We start from the raw sequence: 24,593 nt of genomic DNA, 5'->3' as shown, positions 1-24,593 counted from the left end.
TGCTGCCTGACAGGCTGTGCTTTTATAGCACCACACTCTTCGACTCTGATCTCCAGCATTTGCAGTCCTCACTTTCTCCTATGTCACAAAAATAGGTGGGAAGGCAAACAGGGAAAGTAACACAGAGTCTACAGAGGGATATAGCAGGTTGAGTGAGTGGACCAAAACTTGGCAGATAGATATAATGTGGAAGATGTGAAGTTATGCAATCGGTAGAAAGTTTAAAGGATCTGAAATTAAATGGAGAAAGACAGCAGGTAAGCATCAACACAGATTTCAGGATCCTTGTGTCTATATCACAGAAAGCTAGCATCCAAGTTTACTGGGTAACAGGGAAGGACATTCAATGGCACATTGGCTTTCATTTCAAAGGGAATGGCTTATGTTAATAAAAAGTTTTGATTAAACTTTATATGACACTTCTTTTACAATATCTACAATACTGTTAACAGTTTTTGTCCCCCTATCTAAGGTGAGATTTGCTGACACTGGAGGCTGTCCAGAGAGGATTCAACAGGTTGAGCAGGCTAGGTTTGTACTCATTGGCATTTAGAAGAATAAGCAGTGACACAGAAACATAGAAAATAGGATGAGGAGTCGGTCATTTGGCCCTTTGAACTTGCTCCACCACTCCACATGATCATGGCTGATCATTCACCATATTATTCTGTGCCTGCTTTCTCCCCATACCCTTTGATCCCTTTTGCCCAAAGAACTATATTTAATTCCTTCTTGAAAACATTTAATGCTTTCACTTCAATCACCTTCTGTGGCAGAGAATCCCATAGGCTTATCACTTTCTGGGTGGAAAAATAGCCCATCCTGTATTCTTAGATCCATGGTTTCAAACTCCCTAATCATTGGGACCATCTTCCTACATTTACCCTCTCTAACCCTGCTAGAATTTTATAGGTTTCCCCTGAGACTCCCCCATCATTCTTCAAGACTCCGATGAATGAGTCCTAACCGATCCAGTGTCGCTTCATATATCAGTCCTGCCAATCCGGGAATCAGTCATGTAAACTTTTCATAGCCAGAAGATCCTTCCTCAGACCATAATTGTACACAATATCTAAATGTGGTCACATTTGGCACTGTACAATTGTAGCAAGACATCCCTACTCCCGTACTCGAATCCTCTTGCTGTGAAGGCCAAATTGCTAGTTGGTATTCTTCACCCCATGCTGCACCTGCCATTTATTATCCTTGGACTGGTGTACAAGGATACCCAGAGTTTGTTACATTTCCCCCTTTTCCAATCTATCATCTATGGATAGGACTGCCTTCCTATTTTTGCTATAATCACTATCAGGAAGCTTCACCCATCAGCCAAGTGGGGAGTATTCCATTACACTCCTCACTTGTGCCTTGCAGATGATGGACAGGCTTTGGGAAGTAAGGAGGTGAGTTATTAGCATTCCTCGCCTCTGACCTGCTCTTGTAGCCACTATGATTATGTGGCAAGTCCAGTTAAGTTCCTGGTTAATGGTAACTCTAAGGATGTTGGTGGTAACCCTAAGGAACTTCAGTGATGCGACAAGATCTGCTGGGTTTCTCCAGTATTTTCAGTGTTTGTTTCAGTTTTCCAGTATGTGCAGTATTTGCTTTTATAGCATCAAACTAAGGGTAGTTTAAGGCGCAATTAATGCTTTCTGAGAAGTAACACATCAAAAGGTCAGAAGTGAAGACAGATGGTGCAGTGAGTGAGTCTAAATGGGCTACTGAGCTTAGTGAGTGAACCTGTCATCCAGTGGAGTGGACGGATTCTCAGTTCAGGTTGACTGATAAAACTGCAATGACTGGGGACTGGTTTGGAATAAGAGTTAAATTATGGAATTACAATGCAGAAAATAGTTTACATATGTCTCTTCCCAGCTTACCTTAGCCTTCCTATTGTGCTATCCAACTTCCAAATAGAGGTAGTTAAGCGACTCTTGGATAGGCACGTGGAAGTTATCACAATGAAGGTTATGTAGGTTAGTCTGATCTTAGTAGGATAAAACGCTGACACAACATCAAGGGCCGAAGGGTCTGTACTGTGCTGAACTGTTCTATGTTTTCTATTAAATGTATCCATATTATTCACCTCAACCACTCCACTGGACAGCAAGTTCCACCCCACTCAAAATTATTACAGTAGAATATAATTCATCCCATTGTGTCTGCACTAACTCTCCAACTGGCCATTTCACATAACAACATTCTCCTGTCTTCTCTCCATAACCCAGCACATTTCTTCCTTTTCAAATAACAACCTTTTTTTAAAATACCTTGACTGAACCTGAGTCTAACACATTTTTGTCATTTATAGAAATATTTGCTTGTGAATATAGGAGGAATGGTTAGTAAGTTTGGCGATGACCAGAAAATTGGTGGTGTAATGGACAAGAGGAAGTTTATCTTAGAGTACAATGGGACATTGATCAGATGGGCTAGTGGCTTGAGGAGTGGCAGATGAAGTTTAATTTAGATAAATATAAGGTGATGCATTTTGGTCCGGCAAATCAGGGCAGGACATTTATACTTAGTGGTTGGGTCCTGGGGAGTGTTGCAGAACTAAGGGACCTTGGGGTGCAGGCTCATATTCTTTGAAGGTGGAGTCATAGGTAGACAGGGTAGTGAAGAAGGTGCTTGGTATGTTTGCCTATGTTGGTCGGTGCATTGAGTAGAGCAGCTGGAATATAATGCTACATCTGTACAGGACATTAGTTAGGCTGCTTTAGGAATACTGCATTCAATTCTGGTCTCCCTGCTATAGAAAATATATTGTTAAACTTGAGATGGTGCAGAAAAGACTTATAAGAACGTTGCCAGGGTTGGAGGAACTGAGCTAGAAGGAGAGGCTGAATAGGCTGGGGCAATTTTGCCTGGAGCATCAGAGCCTGAGGGGTGACTTTATAGGGATATATAAAACCATGAATGGCATGGATAAGGTGAATAGCCAAGGTTTTATTTACCCAGGGTAGGGTAATCCAAAATTATAGGGCATAGGTTTAAGGTGAGCGGGACAAGATGTAAAAGGGACCTAATGGATAACTTTTTCATGCAAAGGGTGCTGCATGTATGCGGTTACAATTACAACACTTAAGCGCTATCTGGATGGGGATATGAATAGAAAGGGTTTGTAGGGATAAGGGCCAAATGCTGGCAAATGGGATTAGATTAATTTAGGATAGCTGGATAGCATGGACAAGTTGCACCGAAGGGTCTGTTTCCATGCTTAACAACTCTGACTCAATGATTCAGGGTTAAGAAGATTTAATGTGCTCTAAAGTTATAGCTGACAAAGTAGTAGTAAATCCCATGCATCCTTGAGTTTCTTAACTGGTCCCCTCCAAATTTTGGGGTTCTATCAATAATTGAAACAAATATTGAAGTAAACAGACAACAAAAGTAGGCAACTCACCAGATTTCACAGGCTCCTGTTGCCTTGGCAGCCCAAGGGAGATGGAACCCACTGTATTTTTCACAGTTTCTTGGTTATAAGCTACTTGGTTGTGAGGGGCTAGGTATGTGCCAGAAGAAACCTTAAATGGAAAAAGGAAAATTTTGTTCAAACTTGCATATTTCCTTCATCTCTCAGTTCTGCCCAGACTTTTGTTTTGGAGGAATGTTAAGTTCAATAAGTATTTAAACTTAATGAATTGTGGCTCACCATTCCAGCCCAACAAACTATCCCATTGATTTTTAAAAAAACCTGATAATTCTATTCTTAACAATTACCCATTCAATTGCAGACATTACTCAATGAAGGTAAGGAAAGAAAACACCATTTTGTGTCGATTTCAGAATCTGAATTTCTAAACGTTGTGTTTTACACTAGTGTTAATATTCCTCAGTTTCAAATGATACATCTAGTGGAGCAGCAGAGGAAGTCTGCTACAGCCTGTTACTATTAAGCCCCATTACGATGCACATTAAAAACCCCATTAATTCAATGTTTGTGTTGTCATTCCTGTGAAAGTTGGAGTGAGGTACCAGCATTCATGTGCTTTGCCTTTTGGGTGATTTTATCTTTACACAACAGAGTTTAGCTTTGGGGATGATTTCATCCTTGAGAATGAGCAATTCTTTAACCAAGTTCAGTTAGTGTATACATACCACTGGCACAAGCTATGAATATGCACCTGGTGAAATGCTTTCAGAAAATCGCTCTACACTGGGATTGACATCATCTTCCTGTGGAAAAAAAGTTATCCGACAAAACAGCATCTACAACAAGACAGTGCCCTAATTACAATCCAGTTGGAGCTTTCGGGGAGGTGTCTCATCAGTCCTTACCCACCTCACTGCCTGGATTCACAAAATACATAGAACCACAAACACAATTACAGAAATCAAAGGAAGTAACTGGAGGATCCATACCTGTAACAGAGTCTGGCTGACTGCTGCTCCCATGTACTGCTGTAATTAACGTAAATACATTCACACATGGCTACAAACTGCCGCTCAAACCCATATATTGTTACAATTTAATGAAAATATTTTCTTTTAAACATTAAATTCCCAGTAGTTAAATACATATAGATTTTAGAAAGTGATAATCCTGCATAATTGAACAAGCCCTTTGTTAAAAAGTGGGATCCAGATACACATTCTCTCAGCAGATCACAGACACTCAACATCATCAGGAAACTGATACATATATTTAGATTCAGAAAACAAAAGTAACATTTAATCTGTTGAGATCTTGCAACTCAAAGCACATGAGCCACAGCATTCTACTCAGTTCAGCGACTGCTCCAATCCTTGGCAGAGGTATTCCAAGTAACCATATAACATGTAACTATACAACCAGTAGCCAAGGATTCACATACAAGTGGATGGCATCGAGTCTTGCATCACTGCTCCAATATCAGTAGACTGACTCAATGGTTTTCTGCTGCACTAACCTGTAGAGAGACAGTTAGACTCAGTCCCAAACTATCTGACTGTTCTACAACCTCTCCTGTGGCTGCTTCCCTCAACAACAAGTATACCATTTTGGATACTGTTGTGGGGGATGACTTACTAGGGGTAAGCCATGAGGTACAGGTCTCTGGCACAGAGTCTGTCTCTGTTGCTTAAAAGGCAAGAGGGACAGAGCATTAGTCATTGGGGACTCTATAGTTGGGGGGACAGAAATGAGGTTCTGTGGGAACGAGAGACACTTATGGTTGGTGCGTTGCCTCCCAGGTGCCAGGGTTTGCAATGTCATGGATTGTGCTTTTGGGATCCTTGAGGGGAAGGGGGAGCAGCTCCAAGTCATGGTCCACATAGGCACTAATGACATAGGTGGGAAAAGGGATGGGGATTTAAGGCAGAAATTCAGGAAGGTAGGGTGGAAGCTTCAAACTAGAACAGAGTTATTCCCTCGAGGAATATGCGAGAGAAAGGTGTTGATCACGTGGTTACAGGGATGGTTTCAGATACCTGGCTTAATGGGGCTAACTTTGAGGGAGGTGGGATCTCTACATACATGATGGTTTACACCTGAACCAGAGGAGTAACAATGTCCTGGTGGTGGTTGAGGGGGGGGGGGGGGGGGGGGGGGTGGTCTCTGGGTGGGTTTAAACTAATTCAGTACAGGGCTGGGAACCTACATTGTAGTTTGAGTAGACAGGAGGTTGAGATCAGAAATATGGTTTCAAGGTCACAAGAGGGCCATTGATAAGCAGGAAGGTGGTTTGAAGTGTGTCTACTTCAACACCCGGAGCATCTGGAATAAGGTGGGTGAATTTGCAGCATGGGTTTATACTTGGGACTCAATGTTGTAGCCATTTCAGAGTATAGTGCAGGGGTAGGAATGGTTTTTGCAGGTTCCAGGATTTAGATGTTTCAGCAAGAACAGAGAAGATCATAAAAAAAGGGGGAAATGTGACATTCTTAGTCAAGGACAGTATTAGGGGGCTGCAGAAAGGATGTTTGAGGACTCGTCTACTGAGGTAGTATGAGCTGAGGTTAGAAACAGGAAAGGAGAGGTCATCCTGTTGGGAGTTTTTTTTTTACAGGCCTCTGAATAGTTCCAGAGATATAGAGGAAAGGATAGCAAAGATTATTCTGGATAGGCGCGAGGATAAAAGGGTAGTTGTTATAGGGGACTTTAACTTCCCAAGTATTGACCGGAAATACGATAGCTTGATTACTTTAAATGTGTCAGTTTTTGTCAAATGAATGCAGGAGGGTTTCCTGACAGTATGTCGACTGACCAACAAGGGACACGGCCGCATTGGATTTGGTACTGGGGAATGAACCTGGCCAGGAGATAGATTTAGAGGTAGGTGAGCACTTTGGTGATAGTGACCACAATTCTGTTATAAAGAACAAAGAACGTTGCAATGCAGGAACAGGCCCTTCAGCCCTCCAAGCCTGCACTGATCCAGATCCTCTATCTAAATCTGCCGTCTATTTTCTAAGGACCTGGATCCCTTTGCTCCCTGCCCATTTATATATCTGTCCAGATATATCTTAAATGACGTTATCGATCCCGCCCCTACCACTTCTGCTAGCAAAGCAATCCAGAGAACAGATTGCTTCGACGTAAAGAACTTTCCATGTATATCTCCCCTACACTTTTCCCCTCACCTTGAACTCATGCCCCTAGTAATTGAGTCCTCCACTCTGGGGAAAAAGCTTTTTGCTATCCACCCTGTCTACACCTCTCATGATTTTGTAGGTCTCAACTAGGTCTGCCCTCAACCCCTTCTTTCCAATGAAAATAATCCTAATCGACTCAACCTCTCCTCATAGCTAGCATCCTCCATACCAGGCAATATCCCGGTGAATGTCCTCTGTGCCCTCTTCAAAACACCCACATCCTTTTGGTCATGTGGTGACCAGAACTGTACGCACCATTCCAAATGTGGCCAAACCAAAGTTTTACACAATTGTCATATGACCTGCCAATTCTTGTACTCAATATCCCTTCAGGGAACAATGGACGTGAAAACCAAGCTCTCTCTGGACATCATTTTGCCCCATGACTTTTCCATTTATTGTATAGTTTGCTCTGGAATTGCATCTTCCAAAATGCATCACCTCACATTTGTCTGAATTGAATTTATTGTCACATGTACGGAGGCACAGTGAAAAGCTTTGACTTGCAGCAATACAGGCAGGAGCATAGATGGTAAATAATAAGTAAACAGTGGCAAAAACAAAAACACAAGTACAGGCGAATGCTAAGGGTTTGTGAGTCCATTCAGTATTCTAACAACAGTAGGTTAGAAACTGTTATGAAACCGGCTGGTGTGTGTGTTCAGGCTTCTGTACCATCTCCCCGATGGTAGAGGTTCAGAAAAACGTTGCTAGGTTGGGATGGATCTTTGAGAATGTTGGCAGCCTTTCCTTGACAGCAGGCCTGGTAGATGGATTCTATCGATGGGAAATTAGCCGTTGTGATCGTCCGGGACAGTTCACCACTGTGTAACCATCTTCGATCTTGAATGGTACAGTTGCATACCAGGTAGTGATATATCCAGACAGAATGTTCTCGATGGCGCACCTATAAAAGTTGGCAAGGATATTCGCTGTCATGCCAAATTTCCTCAGCTGCCTGAGGAACAGGATACGTTGTTGGGCCTTTGTAACGAGTGCGTCCACATGAAGAGTCAATGAAAGCTTGTTGTGGATGACCACTCCCTGGAGCTTGACACTCTCCACTCGGTCCACCTCTGTGCTGTTAATGTGTATACCGCCAAAAGTCAGTAATGAGTTCCATGGTTTTTCTAGCACTGAGAGCTAGACCACTTATCCAGGTCTTCCACCTCCCATCTGTAGTCTGTTTCGTCGCCATCTGAGATTCGACTGACTATGGTGGTATCATCAGCGAACTTGTAATGGCAGTCATGGGTATACAGTGAGTACAGTGTGGGGCTGAGTACGCACCCCTGGGGGGCTCCAGTGTTGAGTGTTAGTGATGATGCAATATTGTCCCCAACTGTAGCCTGTGGGTCAGGAAACTGAAGATCAGGTTGCAGAGACGGGGCTTAGTCCGAGATCACTAAGTTTAGTAACCAGTCTCGAGGGGATAATAGTGTTGAAGGCTGTACTGTAGTCAACAAATAGGATTCTTAATTAGCTTTCTTCATGTTCTAGGGAGGAGTGAAGGGCAAGTGATATGGCATCTGACATGAATCTTTTGCTTCACTAGGCAAACTGGAGTGGGTCAAGAGTAGTGGGGAGGCTGGAGTTGATTAAGTCCTGCTGAAGGGCTCCGGTCCGAAGTGTTGACTTTCCTGCTCCTTGGATGCTGCCTGACCTGCTGTGCTTTTCCAGGACCACTCTAAGCTTGACAGGAGTTGATTAATGCCATGACCAGCCTTTCAAAGCACTTCATGACCACCGAAGTTAGGGCTGCTGGGCGGTAGTTATTGAGACATGCTGCATGAGCCTTCTTAGGGACGATGTTGGCCTCTTGAAACAGGCACCGACAGTGGCCTGCTGCAGGGAGAGGTTGAAGATGTCCGAGAAGACCTCTGCCAGTTGATCTGCACATGTTCTGAGTGAACTCTATCTGCCATTTCTCTGTCCAACTCTCCAATCTATCTATATTCTGCTGTATTCTCCGATAGTCCCCTTCACTATCTGCTACTCCAACAATTTTAGGGTCATCTGCAAACTTGCTAATGAGGCAACCTACACCTTCCTCCAAATCATTTATATATATCACAAACAACAGTAGTCGCAGCACGAGACACCACTGGTCACAGGTCTCCATTTTGAGAAGCTCCCTTCCACTAATACTCTGGCCCCTGTTGTCCAACCAGTTCTCTATCCATCTAGCGAGAACACCCTGGACCCCAATGCAACTTCATCTTCTTCATCAGCCTACCATGGGGAACTTTATCAAACGCTTTACTAAATCCATGTACATGACATCTACAGCCCTTCCCTCATGAATCAACTTTGCCACCTCTTCAAAGAATTCGATTAGGTTGGTAAGACATGACCTTCCCTGCACAAAACCATGCTGCCTATCTCGGATAAGACCATTTTCTTGCAATTGGGTATATATCCTATCCCTTAGTATCTTCGCCAGTAGTTTCTCTACCACTGATGTCAGGCTCACAGGTGCAATTACCTGGATTATCCCTGCTACCCTTCTTAAACAAGGGGACATAATGAGCAATCATGAGCATAATGCTGCAACCTCCACCATTTTCAAGGATACTGCAAAGATATCTGTTAAGGTGCCAGCTATTTCCTCTCTTACTTCCCTCAGTAACCTGGGATAGATCCCATCCGGCCTATTATGTTTACTTTAGCGATGGAAAGAAATAGATATATACCACAGGGCAAGGGTTATAGCTGGGGGAAAGGCAATTATAATGAGATTAGGTAAAATTTGGGATGCACAGGATGGGAAAGGAAGCCGAAGGGGATGAGCACAATTGAAATGTGGAGCTTATTCAAGGAACAGTCATTGTGTGTCCTTGACAAGTATGTACCGGTCTGGCAGGACAGAAGTGGTCGAGCGAGGGAGCTGCAGTTTAGTCAAGAAGTTGAATCTCTTGTCAGGAGGAAGATGGCGGCTTACGTTAGGATGAGACATGAAGGCTCAGTCAGGGCGCTTGAGAGTTACAAACTAGACAGGAGAGACCTAAAAAGAGAACTAAGAGCCAGAAGGGGACATGAGAAGTCATTGGCAGATAGGATCAAGGTAAAAGCCTAAAGCTTTCTATAGGTATATCAGGAATAAAAGAATGACTAGAGTAAGATTATGGCCAATTAAGGACAGTAATGGAACGTTGTGTATGGAGTCCAAGGAGAAAGGAGAGGCGCTAAATAAATATTTTTCATCAGTACTCACACTAGTAAAAGACAATGCTGTCAAGGAGAAACTGAAATACAGGCTATTAGACTACATGGGATTGAGGTTCACAAGGTGGAGGTATTAGTAATTCTGGAAAATGTGAAAATAAATAAGTCCCCTGGACCAGATGGGATTTATCCTAGAATTCTCCAGGAAGTCAGGAAGGAGATTGCAGTGCCTTTGGCTTTGATCTTTATGTCATCACTGTCTACAGGAATAGTGCCAGAAGACTAGAGGATGGCAAATGTTGTTCCCTTATTTAAGAGGGGTAGATACAACCCTGGAAATTATAGATCAGTGAGCCTTACTTAGGTTGTGGGTAAAGTATTGGAAAAGGTTATAATAGATAGGATTTATAATCATCTAGAGAGGAATACACTGAATAGGGATAGTCAACACAGCTATGTGATGGGTAGGTCGTGCCTTATTTATTGAGTTTTTTGAGAAGGTGACCAAACAGGTGGATGAGGGTACAGTAATTGATGTGGTGTATATGGATTTCAGTAAGGTGTTTGATAAGGTTCCCCATAGTAGGCTACTGCACAATATACGGAGGCATGGGATTGAGACTGATTTAGTGGTTTGGTTCAGAAGTTGGCTAACTGGAAGAAGAATGAGGGTGATGGTTGATGGGAAATATTCATCCTGGAATTCAGTCACTAGTGGTGTACTACAAGGATCTCTTTTGGGGCCACTGCTGTTTGTCATTTTTATAAATTACCTTGAAGAGGGCATAGAAGGATGGGTTAGTAAATTTGCAGATGACACTAAGGTCAGTGGAGTTGTAGATAGTGTCGAAGAATGTTGCAGGCTACAGAGGGATATAGTTAAGCTGCAGAGCTAGGCTGAGAAGTGGCAATTGGAGTTTAATGCAGAACAGCGTGAGATGAATCACTTTGGAACGAGCAATAGGAATAAAGAGTACTGGGCTAATGATAAGATTCTTGGCAGTTTAGATGAGCAAAGAAATCTCGGTATCCATGCAAATAGATTCCTGAAAGGTTGTTAAAGAAGACATATGACGTACCAGCATTTATTGGTAGAGATTGAGTTTCAGAGCCACGAGGTCATGCTGCAGCTGTACAAAGCTCTGGTGCGGTCACACTTGGGGTATTGCATACAGTTCTGGTCACCACATTATAGGAAGGATGTGGAAGCTGCAGAAAGGGTGCAGAGGAGGTTCACATGGATGTTGCCTGGTATGGATGGAAGATCTTATGAGAAAAGGCTGAGGGACTTGAGCTATTTTTGTTCGAGAGAAAGTTGAGAAGTGACTTAACTGAGACATATAAGATGATCAGAGGGTTAGTTAGGGTGGTCAGTGAGAGTCTTTTTCCTCAGTTAGTGATGGCTTGCATCATTAGAGGGGACATAACTTTAAATTGAGGGGTGATAGATATAGGACAGATGTCAGAGATAGTTTCTTTACTCAGAGTAGTAGGGGCATGGAATGCACCGGTTGCAACAGTAGTAGACTCGCCAACTTTAAGAGCATTTAAATGGTCATTGGATAAACACACGGATGAAAATGGAATCGTGTAGGATCGATGGGCTTCAGATTCGTTCCACATGTGGGCACAACATCGAGTACTGAAGGACCTGTACTGCGCTGTAATGTTTTATGTTCCTTGTATCTAATACACTGCAATTCAATCAACATCCTGGCACAATATTTTTGCACCCTTTCCAAAAACTCCACATCTTTCTTATACTGTGGCAACCACAACTGCATGCAATGCTCCAAATGTTGCCAAACTGGAGTTTTATATAGATGCAACATAATTTACCACCTTTTACACCCAATTCCCCAAAGGATGAAGGGAAGCATGCTTTACGCCTTCTTTACCATCTTATCCACTTGTGTTGTCATTTTCAGGCAGTTAAGAACTCGCACCCCAAGATCGCTCTGTACTCCACTCAAACCACCAACAACTATTTTTTATGAAAATTATGGTATTGTAATGCATTGTGCTGACAAAACCCGAGGTTTCTTACTGATATCTAAACTCAGGCAGTTCCAAGAGATTGTATGGACAAAAATGCCTGACTACATAATCGTTACAACTAGTGAAGTGCAGTGCGCTTCACCAGTTGGCATGAATATGTGGTCAGGCATTGTTGCCTCATAGGAGATTGCTGGGGCCTTGACAAAGATCTTGGCATCCTCTTTAGCCACAGAAGACTGGAGAATAGTCAATGTTGTTCCTTTGCTAAGAAGGGCAACAGGGATAATCCAGGAAATTATAGGTCAGTGAGAAGGGACAGGATCTACTTGCGTTTGGAAAATAATATATATCAGATATAGTCAGTATGGCTTTGTGCAGAGAAGGACTTATCTCAAAGTTGCTTGAGTTTATCAAGGAAATGATGAAAATTGATTGATCAGGGTCAGGCAGTGGAAATTGTCTACATGGCCTTTACCAAAACATTTGACAAGGTCCTTCATTGTAGGCTGGTCCAGAGGATTAAGTCAAATGGGATCCATGGTGAGTTGATACGTTGGATACTAAACTGGCTTAGCTATAAAAGATGGAGGGTAGCTGTAGTTGGGTGTTTATCTGAACGGGGGTCTTTGACTAGTGGTGTTCCACAAGGATCAGTGCTGGTATCTCTGTTGTTTGAAAATCCAAATCATAAATGATCTGGATGAAAATATAAGTGTTTTGATTAATAAGATTGCAGGTGACACAAAAAACTGGAGGAGTTGTGGATAGTGAGGAAGGATATCAAAGGATACAGAATGATATAGATCAGTTGGAAATCTGGCTGGAGAAATGGCAGATGGAGTTTAATCTGGACAAGTGTGAGGTGATGCATTTTGAGAAGTGAAATGCAAGAGGAAACTCATGGAAGTCAGGATGGCGTGTATCTTGGGAGGGGAACCTGGTGTGATGTAACCATACATCCACTGTGCTTGTCCTTCTACAACAGAGAGATTTGGGTTTCCAAGATACTGTTGAAAGGAGGATGGGTGATTTGCTGCAAAGCATCTTCCATTGGAAGAAGAAAATGGCAGGACCTTTAAGAGTATTGACATAGAGTGATCTTGGGTTACAAGTCCATTGCTTCTTGAAATTGGCAACGCAAGTGGATAAGGTGGTAAAGCAGGTGTACAGAATGTTCGCCTTCATCAGTCAGGGCACTGAGCATTCAGGGAAGTGAGTGCCAGGGTAGCGCGTCCCGGGGAGGCCCGAGGGGAAGCGCGTCCCGGGGAGGCCCGAGGGGAAGCGCGTCCCGGGGAGGCCCGAGGGGAAGCGCGTCCCGGGGAGGCCCGAGGGGAAGCGCGTCCCGGGGAGGCCCGAGGGGAAGCGCGTCCCGGGGAGGCCCGAGGGGAAGCGCGTCCCGGGGAGGCGCAGGTGTACTGAGGCTTGGAGTGAAGCAGGACAGTTGTTGGACTGGGGCCGCAAGTGGCGGTCAGACCACGTGCTTGCTGAGCTGCTGCAATGTAATGCCCATTTGAAACTTTCACTTGACCATAATGTCAATCCTTTAACTATGTTATAACTATCTTATGATTTAATTTTTAAGACACTAAGTAATGATGTCTTTATTCTGCTTTTGTATCCAAGATTCTTACCTACTTGTACTAAAGGTGACGCCATTAGAGGCAACTACTGTAAAAGCTGGAGTACACATGACAATAAAGGGTATTCTATTCTAAACATTGATAAATCATGTTGCAGTTGCATAAATCTTTAGTTAGGCCACATTTAGAATAGTTTATAACATTCTGGTTGCTACAAAATGGGAAGGATGTGTAATCTTTGGAGAGGGTGCAGAAGATGCTTACCAGTATTTTTTTTAGATACAGTGTACAGAGGAACCTCAATTATCTGAATACCGATTATCTGAAGGAGATCCCAAGATCCCAATGGAAACATTACATCAACGATGTATTTCCAACATTCATCACATCTTTTGTTTACAGTGATTAAACAAGTTAAACAGGCACTGCTTAATCCAAATGACTGACTACCCGCGTCCTCTCTCTCTCTCTCCCCACACTTTCCCTGAAGTTCTACACAGCGGTGTAACCTAAACACACCCCTTCCCAAATAATCTCTCCAACATTGTCCTGTACAGGGCAAAGGTGGAACTTGTCAAAATGTTGCAGTAAAAAGTTGCGAGTGTGGCTCTGGCTGAGTGTGTGCGCGGGTGCACTATTTGATGCCTTACCCCACAAAGGCAATGTCAGCAGCATGGAGCCTTGCTGGTGTACAGTCCAGCTGCCCCGGAGAGGGGGAGGGGATCAGTGTTGGACGGGGTTTGGGGTGGGGAGAGTTGTTGCACAGGGTTGGGAATGGGGTCTGTGTTGGGGGTGGGGGAGTTCTTGCAAGGGGGTTGCCTGTGGGGGGAGCAGGAGGTGGTGTTGCTCGTGGATGGGGGCGGGAGTGGCGGGTGGGTTGAGATATTGCAAGGGGTTGGGGCATGGGGGGGTTGTTGCACAGCATTGGGGGCGGGGAGGCAGTGTTGGCGGGACAGGGACAGTGTTGCAAGCATTGGGGGCGGGGAGGCGGTGTTGGTGGGACAGGGACAGTGTTGCAAGCATTGGGGGCGGTGTTGGGGGCTGAGGGGCAGTGTTGCAAGCATTGGGGGCGGTGTTGCAAGCATTGGGGGCGGTATTGGGGGCTGAGGGGCGGTGTTGCAAGCATTGGGGGTGGGGAGGCGGTATTGGCGGGAGAGGGACAGTGTTGCAAGCATTGGGGGTGGTGTTGGGGGCTGAGGGACGATGTTGCAAGCATCGGAGGCGGTGTTGCAAGCATTGGGGGCGGGGTGGTGGTGTTGGGGGCGGGGGACGGTGTTGGGGGCGGGGTGGTGGTGTTGGGGGCGGGGTGGTGGTGTTGGCGGCAGAGCGACGGTGTTGGCGGCAGAGCGACGGTGTTGCAAGCATTGGCGACGGGGGGCGGTGTTGGGGGCGGGGGCGTGGTGTTGGGGGCAGAGGGATGGTGTTGCATGTGGGGGGGGCGGTGTTGCAAGCATTGGGGGTGGTGTTGGGGGCACAGGGACGGTGTTACAAGCATTGGGGGCACAGGGACGGTGTTGCAAGCATTGGTGGCGGGGGGGCGATGTTGGGGGCAAAGGGACAGTGTTGCAGGCGGGGGGGCGGTGTTGCAAGCATTGGGGGCAGTGTTGAGGGCACAGGGACGGTGTTGCAAGCATTGGGGGTGGTGTTGGCGACAGAGGGACGGTGTTGCAAACATTGGGGGCGGTGTTGGTACCAGGGGGGCAGTGTTGCACAGCATTGGGGGCGGGGAGTGGTATTGGGAGTGGGGGACGGTGTTGGACAGTGTTGGGGCAGGGTCTCACACACTGTGTGCTGTTGCAGTCTCCTGAACGGGGAGCAGACTTTAAAAATTCTGAGCCCCAGAGGAAAGGCATTTTATCGATTAACTGAACAATCGATTATCTGAATGAAATAGTGCCCGCTCATTATGTTTGGATAATTGAGGTTCCCCTCGATTGCTATAAAGGAGAGATTGGACAAACCCGGATTGTTTTCACTCGTGTCAGAGGCTGAGGGGTGACTGGAAGTAGTATATTAAATTATGAGAGACATGGATACAGTGGTTAGTTGGAGTCTTTTTCCCCAGGATGGAAATGTCAATTTCTAGGGGATATTGGTTTAAGGATCTAAGTTTGCTCACTGAGCTGGAAGGTTTGTTTTCAGACGTTTTGTCATCATACTAGGTATCATCATTAGCGAAACTCCAGTGAAGCGCTAGTTATAGAGTCATAAAGATGTACAGCATGGAAACAGACCCTTCGGTCTAACCCGTCCATGCCAACCAGATATCCCAATGCAATTTAGTTCCACTTGCCAACACTCAACCCATATCCCTCGAAACCCTTCCTATTTATATACCCACCCAAATGCCTTTTAAATGTTGTAATTGTACCAGCCTCCACCACATCCTCTGGCACCTCATTCCATACACATACCACCCTCTGTGTGAAAAGGTTGCCCCTTAGGTCTCTTTTATATCTTTCCTCTCTCACCCTAAACTTATGCCCTCTAGTTCTGGACTCCCCGACCCTAGGGAAAAGACTTTGTCTATTCATCCTATTCATGCCCCTCTTGATTTTATTAACCTCTATAAGGTCACCCCATAGCCTCCGAAACTCCAGGGAAATCAGCCCTAGCCTGATCAGCCTCTCCCTATAGCTTAAATTCTCCAACCTTGGCAACATCCTTGTAAACCTTTTCTGAACCCTTTCAAGTTTCACAACATCTTTCCCAGTTTTAAATATATATAGATACAGCACACTTCCTTAGGAGACCAAGTTGGATTTCCAATACTTGCCTGATGAACTGCACAAAAACATTACTATATGAAGTTAATCAAAAATGGAATTGCAATTTTTGTTCACTACAGTTTTGGTTTGTTAGCCCATCACTACCATAATGGTTTGGGATGGCTGAACTTCGGGAGGTCAGACCAAACAAGGGATATATTTCCAAGCTTTTCAAATATTAAAGTCAAAGACTTCTCTTCAAGCATACTAAATTGTGTGGCCAAACATAAATTACTTAAAGCTGTGAGACATTTCAATTCTTTTACTGATAGATACCTCTAAAAATCTTGGATTTATTATGTTTTATTGGATCAAAAAAAAAATGATCAGGCAAATTTTTGCAACTTTACACAAAATAGATCTCAATGGGCCCCAACAGTTAAAATATACTTTTCAGGATTAATCCTATCAATTCATCCCTATTCCATATTAGTGACAAATTGAAATACTAAAATGAAACAAAGCTTTGAATCATTCCAGCTTAAATGTTAATTCCACCTATAAAATTACCGAGAGGCATTGAAATAATTTATCTGCAAGACCAAAAGGCTGATTTCAAATGACTATAGCTGATAAAATGTATAACCACAAGCTGTTTGCACAGTTAGAAATGAAGTGAGGCTGACTGAGCAATTTCCAGATGTATTAGTTCCAGTTTTTACAATGAGAAATTGACTCTGTTCAATCATTTTGAATACCCTGCTTTAGTTTTGACATTAACTTACAACTACACTTAAGAAATGCTGCAAACAGAATCACATCGCTGCACATGCTTTACCCAAAAGGAAAACAAACAATATATAATCCTTGATGTTATGGCCCGTTTTCTATTTGTGTGTTTAGGTTTCCTTGGGTTGGCAATGTCATTTCCTGTGTTGGTAATGCTATTTTTAGTTCTTTTCCTCAGAGGGTGGTAGATGGGGTCTAAATTGATGTGTTCGTTGATAGAAGCATGGCATTCCAATTGGAACTCTAGGAATTCTCATGCATGTCTCTGATTGGCTTGTCCTAGGATGGATGCGTTGTCCCAGCCGAAAAGTGATGTCCTTCCATGTCTATATGTAAGGATACTAGTGATATTGGGTCATGTCTTTTTGTGGCTAGTTGAAGCTCATGTATCATGGTGGCTAGTTTATTGCCTGTTTGTCCAATGTAGTGTTTGCTATAGCCCTTGAAAGGTATTTTAAAAATTACATTGGTCTTGCTTGTTATCTGTATAGGGTCTTTAAAGTTCATTAGCTGCTGTTTTCGAATGTTGGTGGGTTTGTGGGCTACCATGATCCCAAGAGGTCTGAGTAGTCTGGCAGTCATTTCCAAAATGTCTTTGATGTAGGGTAGAGTGGCTAGGGTTTCTGGGCATGTTTGGGTTTGCTGCTGAGAAATTGGCAGATTGCGTTCATTGGGTACCCGCTCTTTTTGAATATGTTGGATAGGTGATTGTCCTCTGCGCTGCAGTGTGTAGTGGCTCGTTGAAATAATGTTCTAATACAGCCTCGTTTGTGAGTATTGGGAGATTGCTTCTGCAGTTGAGTGTTTGGTCCATATGTGTTGTTTTCCTGTAGACACTGGTTTGAAGTTCCCTATTGACTGTTTGCTCCACTGTGACATCGAGAAATGGTAGTTTGCTGTTGTTTTTCTCCTCTTTTGTGAACGTTATGCAAGTAAGATATTATAGATGGTCATGAACGTTTCCTCAAATTTGTTGTGTTTAGTGATGACAAAGGTGTTGTCCGCATAGCAGACCCAGAGTTTTGGGTTGGATGGTAGGCAGAGCTGTTTGTTCGAGTCTCTGCTTTACTGCCTCTGCTAAGAACCCTGATATCGGAGATCCCATTGGTGTCCTGTTGGTTTGTCTGTAGATTTTGTTATTGAAAGTGAAGTGTGTGGTAAAGACATAGGTCCAGTAGCTTGATGATATTGTCCTTGTTGATGAAGTTGGTGGCGTTTGATGTATGTGTCTTTGGTTCTTCTAATAATGTAGTGAGTGTTGACAGATGTGAACAGGGCTGTTACGTCAAAGAAGTCCATTATTTCATCCTCTTCTATTCTGGTGTCTTGATGGTGTTCAGGAATTCTTGAAACAAATCTCAAAACTCGCTATTGGTTTAAGGTAAAAGGGTTAAGTTTAAGGGATCTGCACAGGGCAGGTTTCTTTTAAAACAGAGGGTGGTAAGTGCCTGGAAAGCTGCCTGAGGTGGAAGGAGATAGATGCAATAGCAATATTTAAGAGTCACCCTGACAGGTATCTGAACAGGCAGGGAATAGAGCGATTTAGACCACGTACAGGTTGTTCTGCTATAAATGTGTGTTTCATTAACGTGAAGTTGTTATGATGCAATTGATGAATTGGGAACACTTTCTCAAGGGCAAACTTTTAAAATGTGTGTCAGCTGTAACACAATTACATCGCCAACCATCATGTTATAGAAGAACTACTTGTAGAGGCAAAAGATTTTTAGTGTAGAAAGGCATCATGTTTTGCTGCAGTCTTGGCAGGCTGAAGGACCTGTTCCTACACGGTGGGTTTTGATCATAGGGTTTAAGGTGGGCTGGGGGTAAAGTTTAAAGGTGATGTGCAAGTCTAAGTTTTTATTTTACACAGAGTGTGATAGGTGCCTGAAACATCCCATGGGGTGAAGTGGTAAAAGCAGATATGATAGCATAGAACATAACAGCGCAGTACAGGCCCTTCAGCTCTCAATATTGCGCCGACCTGTCATACCAATTTGAAGATCATTTAACCTACACTATTCCACATACGCCCATATGCTTGTCCAATGACAACTTAAATGTACTTAAAGTTGACGAATCTACTACCGTTGTAGGCAAAGCATTCCATACTCTTACTACCTCTGACATCTGTCCTGTATCTATCACAAATGATTAAGAGGCATTTAGGCAGACACATGAACAGGAAGGGGATAGAGGGTTGCAGAGTTTATGGAGGCAGGTGGGATTAGTTTATAGTGGCATCATGGTTGACACAGACACGGTAGGCCAAAGGGCCTGTTCCTGTGCTGCACTGATCTATGTACTGCATCAAACAGCTCTCTCCTAAACTCCACCAGATTAAAATCTATGCTGAAAACAAACAGAACCCACTCCAACTTGATTCAGTTTGCTTAGCAGTCCATGTGCTAAGTCGGAAACCCTGCCATGACTCAGCCTCCTAGAGAAGCTCACGCTTTAATCTCCCAGCCACAATTATGAGTCATCAGTTTCTGAAGATCTCACAAATGCAGAGAGGGAGGGGGAAATTTTTCCCACAACTCAGCTAGCTAAACAAGCAAGTCAAAGTCACACAGACATTCAAGTCTAATTTATGTCCAAAGGAGACTGAAGCTGCAAGATGATAGAAACTTTCAGGAAATACAGGGGAATTCAGATGCACTTAACAGAATACACAGCCACTTGTAATCCTGACAGATGCAGCACATTGCACAATTTTAACCAAAGTTGAGCATTACCATTTATATTACAGATGCAAGACAAATAAATCCTTGACTCTAAAACATGCAACAGATTTATTAAAGATGAATAACATTTGATAAATCAGCAGAGGTAGCAAAACAAGTAGTGTATGCTATATCTTGACTGGTACCCAATGTAGATTAATTCATGTTGTGCACACACGCAAGACATATCCGCATGCAACGGGGAAGGCCACATACAAAGGCCTGAAGATCATGACACCTCTCTCTCCTTCCTGGACCTCTCCATCGATGGTGACTGACTCAACACTGACATTTTCCGCAAACCTACCGACTCCCACAGCTACCTGGATTACACCTCCTCCTACCCTACCTCCTGTAGAAATGCTGTCCCTTGTTCCATATTCCTCTGCCTCCACTGCATCTGCTCCCAGGAGGATCAGTTCCACCACAGAACACACCAGATGGCCTCCTTCTCTAAAGAGCGTAATTTCCCCTCCTATGTGGTTGATGGTGCCCTCCAGCACATCCCATCCACTTCCTGCACCTTCACCTTCAAACACCATCCCTCTAACTGCAACAAGGACAGAGCCCACCTGGTCCTCATCTACCCTCCCACCACTAACCGCTTTCTGTAAAGACTGTTCCCATTGCGTCTATCTTGTCAGGTCCACGCACCCCCACCCAACAACCCATCCTCCCCTCCTGGCACCTTCCCCTGCCCCGCAAGAATTGCAAAACCTGCGCCCACACATCCCCCTCACCTCCGTCCAAGGCCCCACAGGAGCCTTCCACATCCATCAAGGTTCATCTGCACTTCCACACATCATTTCTGTATCCGTTGTTTCCGATGCTGTCTCTTTGTTGGGGAAACAGGATGCCTACTCGCAAAGCACTTTAGAGAACATCTCTGGGATACCCACACCAAACAACAGCATCGCCCCGTGGCCGAACACTTCAACTCCTCCTCCCACTCTGCTGAGGATATGCAGGTCTTGGGCTCCTCCGTTGCCACTCCCTTACTATCAGACCTCTGGAGGAAGAACGCCTCACCTTCCGCCTCGGGATTCTCCAACCTCATGTCATCAATGTGGATTTCACCAACTTCCTCATTTCCCCTACCCAAACCTTACCCCAGTTCCAAACTTCCAGCTCAGCACCTTTCTCATGACCTGTCGAATCTGTCCATCTTCCTTCCCATCTAACCACTGCACCCTCAGCAACCTGCCCCTTGCCCTATGCCTCTCTCGTTTATCTCTCCACCCCAGAGGCTCCCAGCATCATTCCTGATGAAAGGCTTTTGCCTGAAACGTCGATTTTCCTGCTCCTTGGATGCTGCCTGCCCTGCTCTGCAAAGAAGTGTCAATTAGGGTTGGGAACTAACTCTGCACTCAGCGTCTGGACACAATAGTGTTACTTCAGGTGGAATGGTCCTGTATACTACACCAAAACAATGATTGCTAACAGTATCTCGGCTGGGATTTTGCCTATTCAGTGGAAAGATCAGACCATACTAGAGAAGCAGTGTTCACCATTGTTGTGGTTGTGTTCGCCAAGCTGGAAGTTTTTGCTGCAAACGTTTCGTTCCCTGGCTAGGGAACATCATCAGTACTGTTGGAGCCTCGTGTGAAGCGCTGCTTTGATGTTTCTTCCGGTATTTATATTGGTTTGTTCTTGCCGCTTCCGGGTGTCAGTTTCAGCTGCAGTGATTTGTATATGGTCCAGTCGATGTGTCTGTTGATGGATGTTCTTGCCGCTTCTGGGTGTCAGTTTCAGCTGAAACTGACACCCGGAAGCGGCAAGAACAAACCAATATAAATACCGGAAGAAACATCAAAGCAGCGCTTCACACGAGGCTCCAACAGCACTGATGATGTTCCCTAGCCAGGGAACGAAACGTTTGCAGCAAAAACTTCCAGCTCGGCGAACACAACCACAACAACGGATACCCGAGCTGCAAATCTTCAATCAAACTTTAAGTGTTCACCATATTTGTCCATAAACTTATAAACATATGGATGAAAATGGAATAGTGTAGGATAGAGAGGCTACAGATTTGAATCCACAAGTCAGCACAACATCGAGGGCCGAAGGGCCTGTTCTGTGCTGTAACATTCTTCCTTCTACTCCAGGCCAACTTCACCTTCAGCAAAACATAGGCCACTATTGCAACTGGTTGTTAAGTCATGTGCATATGGAGATTATGCAATCACTGCCTTAATTAATTTGGATAGATTCCATGAAGACACCCTCAGTATGGCATACATGTAGAATTGAATGTGTGCTGTATGGGGTTTCTGCTTACCTGTGAGATAGAACCTCCCATGTTGAATGTTGGCTTCTCGGTAGATAGTGGTGGTTTTGTTGAAGGAATGAGGGGTGGAGGAGAGGGGATGTTGGATGGTCTAGCTGGTCTGGTAATCACTAATTTCCCTCCTTCAGATGTAGTTTGCATCATTTGATGCGGAGCAGGCTGAAGAACTGCAAGGCAAAGTGACAAGTGCAGTCAGTCAAATACACTGCTGTAACTACATCTGGACAGCTAGCACTTTTGGAAATGAAAGGTGATGTACTTGCAACTTCAGAGACTCAAAATTTAAACCTGCACTTCCTTGTTCTGCAATCATTACTTTTTTCTCCTTTTCTGTCTATAAACTTTCCTACCATCCTATTTCAGCCTTTTTTCATTCACTCATGGGATGCTGGTGTTGCTGGCTGGGCCAGCATTTATCGTCCTCGAGAAAGTCATGGCAAGCCGCTTTCTTGAACCACTGCAGTCCACGTATTGTAGGTTGCCCTACAATGCCACTGGGGAGAATTTCCAAGATTGTGATCCACCGACACTGAAGAAACGGGGATATATTTCCAAGTCAGAATGCCGAGTGGCTTGGAGGAAAACTTACAAATGGGGTTGTTCCCATATATCTACTGCTGTTATCCTTTGAGACAGAAGTGGTTGTTGGTTTGAGGATCACTGGTACATTTCTGCAGCACTGAGTGACGGTGGAATGACTAAGCTTTTGTCAATGTGGTACCAATCAAGCAGCTTGCTGCGTCCTGGATGGCATCAAGGTTCTTGCATGTTCTCAAAGGTGCACTCATCCAGGCAAATGGAGAACATTCCATCATGCTCCTGGCATGTGTTTAGATGGACAAACTTTGGGGAGTCAGAAAGTGAGTTATTTGTTGCAGGATTTCTAGCCTCCGACTTACACTTCTTTTGGATTAGAAACTGGCTTTCTGAAAGAAGGCAGCGAGTGGTGGTTGATGGAAAGTATTCAGCCTGGAGTCAGGTTCCTAGTGGTGTGCCACAAGGATCTGTTTTGGGACCACTGCTGTTTGTCATTTTTATAAATGACTTAGACATAGGCACAGGTGGATAGATTAGTAAATTTGCAGATGACACTAAAGTAGAGTACTGGACAGTTTGGAAGAATGTTACAGGTTGCAGGGGGACTTGGACAAACTGCAGAATTGGGCTGAGAGGTGGCAAATGGAATTCAGTGCAACTAAATGTGAGGTGATGTGAGGTCAATTTGGGAAGAATAACAGGAAGGCAGAGTACTGGGTCAATTGAAAGATTCTTGGTGGTGTGGATGTGCAGAGGGATCTTAGAGTACAAGTACATAGATCCCTGAAAGTGGTCACCCAGGTGGATAGTGCTGTTAAGGAGACATATGGTGTGTTAAGTTTCATTCGTAGTGGGATTGAGTTCTGGAGCCGCAATATCATGCTGCAACTATACAAAACACTAGTGTGGCCACACTTCGAATATTGTGTACAGTTCTGGTCGCCATATTCTGGGAAGGATGTAGAAGCATTGGAAAAGGTGCAGAGGAGATTTACCAGGATGTTGTCTGGTCTGGAGGAAAGCCTTATGAGGAAAGGCTGAGAGACTTGGGTCTGTTCTCATTGGCAAGAAGGCAGCTAAGAGGGGATTTGATAGAGGCATACAAGATGATCAGAGGATTAGATAGAGTAGACAGTGAAAGTCTTTTCCCTTGGATGATGATGTCAGCTTGTACAAGGGGGCATAACTACAAATTGAGGTGTGATAGATTTAGGACAGATGTCAGAGGCAGGTTCTTTACGCAGAGAGTGGGAAGAGCATGAAAAGCCCTACCTGCTAATATAGTCAACTCAGCCACATTAGGGAGATTTAAACAATCCTTAGATAAGTACATGGATGATTTTGGGTTAGTGTAGGGGGACAAGCTGAGAATAGTTCACAGGTCGGCGCAACATCGAGGGCCGAAGGGCCTGTTCTGCGCTGTACTGTTCTATGTTCTAGCCACTACTTATATATCTAACTCCATTTCAATTAGCCTGCTGTCTAAACTCTGATTCCAAACTTGCTTCCAAATAAAAAGAAATTGCTGGAAATTCTCAGTAGGTCTGGCAACATCTGTGGAGAGAAATCAGAGTTCATGTTTTATCAGAGTTAGTCCAGTGACCTCCTTCAGAACTGATGGTAACAAAGAAAAAGTTGGTTTCTGTGCAGAAGATAGGATGGGTGAGAGGTATAGAGTAAACAATAGATTAAGATAGAACCCAATGTGAGAGAGCGAGAGAGAAAAGAGAGAGTGAGAGAGAAACAATTTTGGACAAAGTAGAGAACAGTCAGCCTAGGAGAATAAATGGTTGCTAATGGGAACTATTAATGGCTAACAATGGGTCGTGTGTATAGCAGATCATGTGATAAGACCTGGTATGTGGGGGTGTTAGGGTTACGCCTTGTCCATTCAACTGTTCTGTGTATTTGGGCTCTATCTCCCCCTATTGTTTACTCCTTATTCTCTATTTTCTGCATAAAAAAACAACTTTTTCCTAGCTGCTGTCAGTTGTAAAAAAGGGTCGCAGAATTAAGGAGAATCCCAAGCTTTTTATACATGTACAAAAAGCAAGAGGGTAGCCAGGGAAACGTTTGGCCCATTTAAGGACAAAGGAGGGAATCTATTTGTTGAGCCAGAACAGTTAAGTGAGGTCCTAAAAGACATACTTTGTGTTAACATTCACCAAAGAGAAGGAATTGATGGAAGATGATCTCAGGAAAGGGAGCATCAGGTTTCTAAGCC

At 44.1% G+C, this 24,593-nt stretch overlaps 1 protein-coding gene across 14 annotated transcripts in view; it reads right to left on the bottom strand.

Annotated features, from left to right (window-relative positions):
• Nucleotides 1–24,593, bottom strand: part of ncor1 (nuclear receptor corepressor 1) — a 402,479-nt gene that overhangs the window by 85,171 nt on the left and 292,715 nt on the right. For 12 of the 14 annotated variants that reach the window (XM_060848164.1, XM_060848169.1, XM_060848173.1 and 9 more), the window contains 3 exons: nt 21,824–21,999; nt 4,366–4,404; nt 3,407–3,527 (listed from right to left, as the gene is read on the bottom strand). In XM_060848164.1, coding sequence (XP_060704147.1) covers nt 3,407–3,527; nt 4,366–4,404; nt 21,824–21,999 — 336 coding nt within the window. The remainder of the gene's footprint in view (nt 1–3,406; nt 3,528–4,365; nt 4,405–21,823; nt 22,000–24,593) is intronic. The other 2 variants (XM_060848170.1, XM_060848177.1) reach the window with 1 other exon arrangement.

This window comes from Hemiscyllium ocellatum, chromosome 31 (genome assembly GCF_020745735.1).
Source record: "Hemiscyllium ocellatum isolate sHemOce1 chromosome 31, sHemOce1.pat.X.cur, whole genome shotgun sequence".
Taxonomy (NCBI): Eukaryota; Metazoa; Chordata; class Chondrichthyes; order Orectolobiformes; family Hemiscylliidae; genus Hemiscyllium; species Hemiscyllium ocellatum.
The sequence above is the reverse complement of the archived record's forward strand: the minus strand, read 5'-3'. Positions and strand labels throughout refer to the sequence as shown.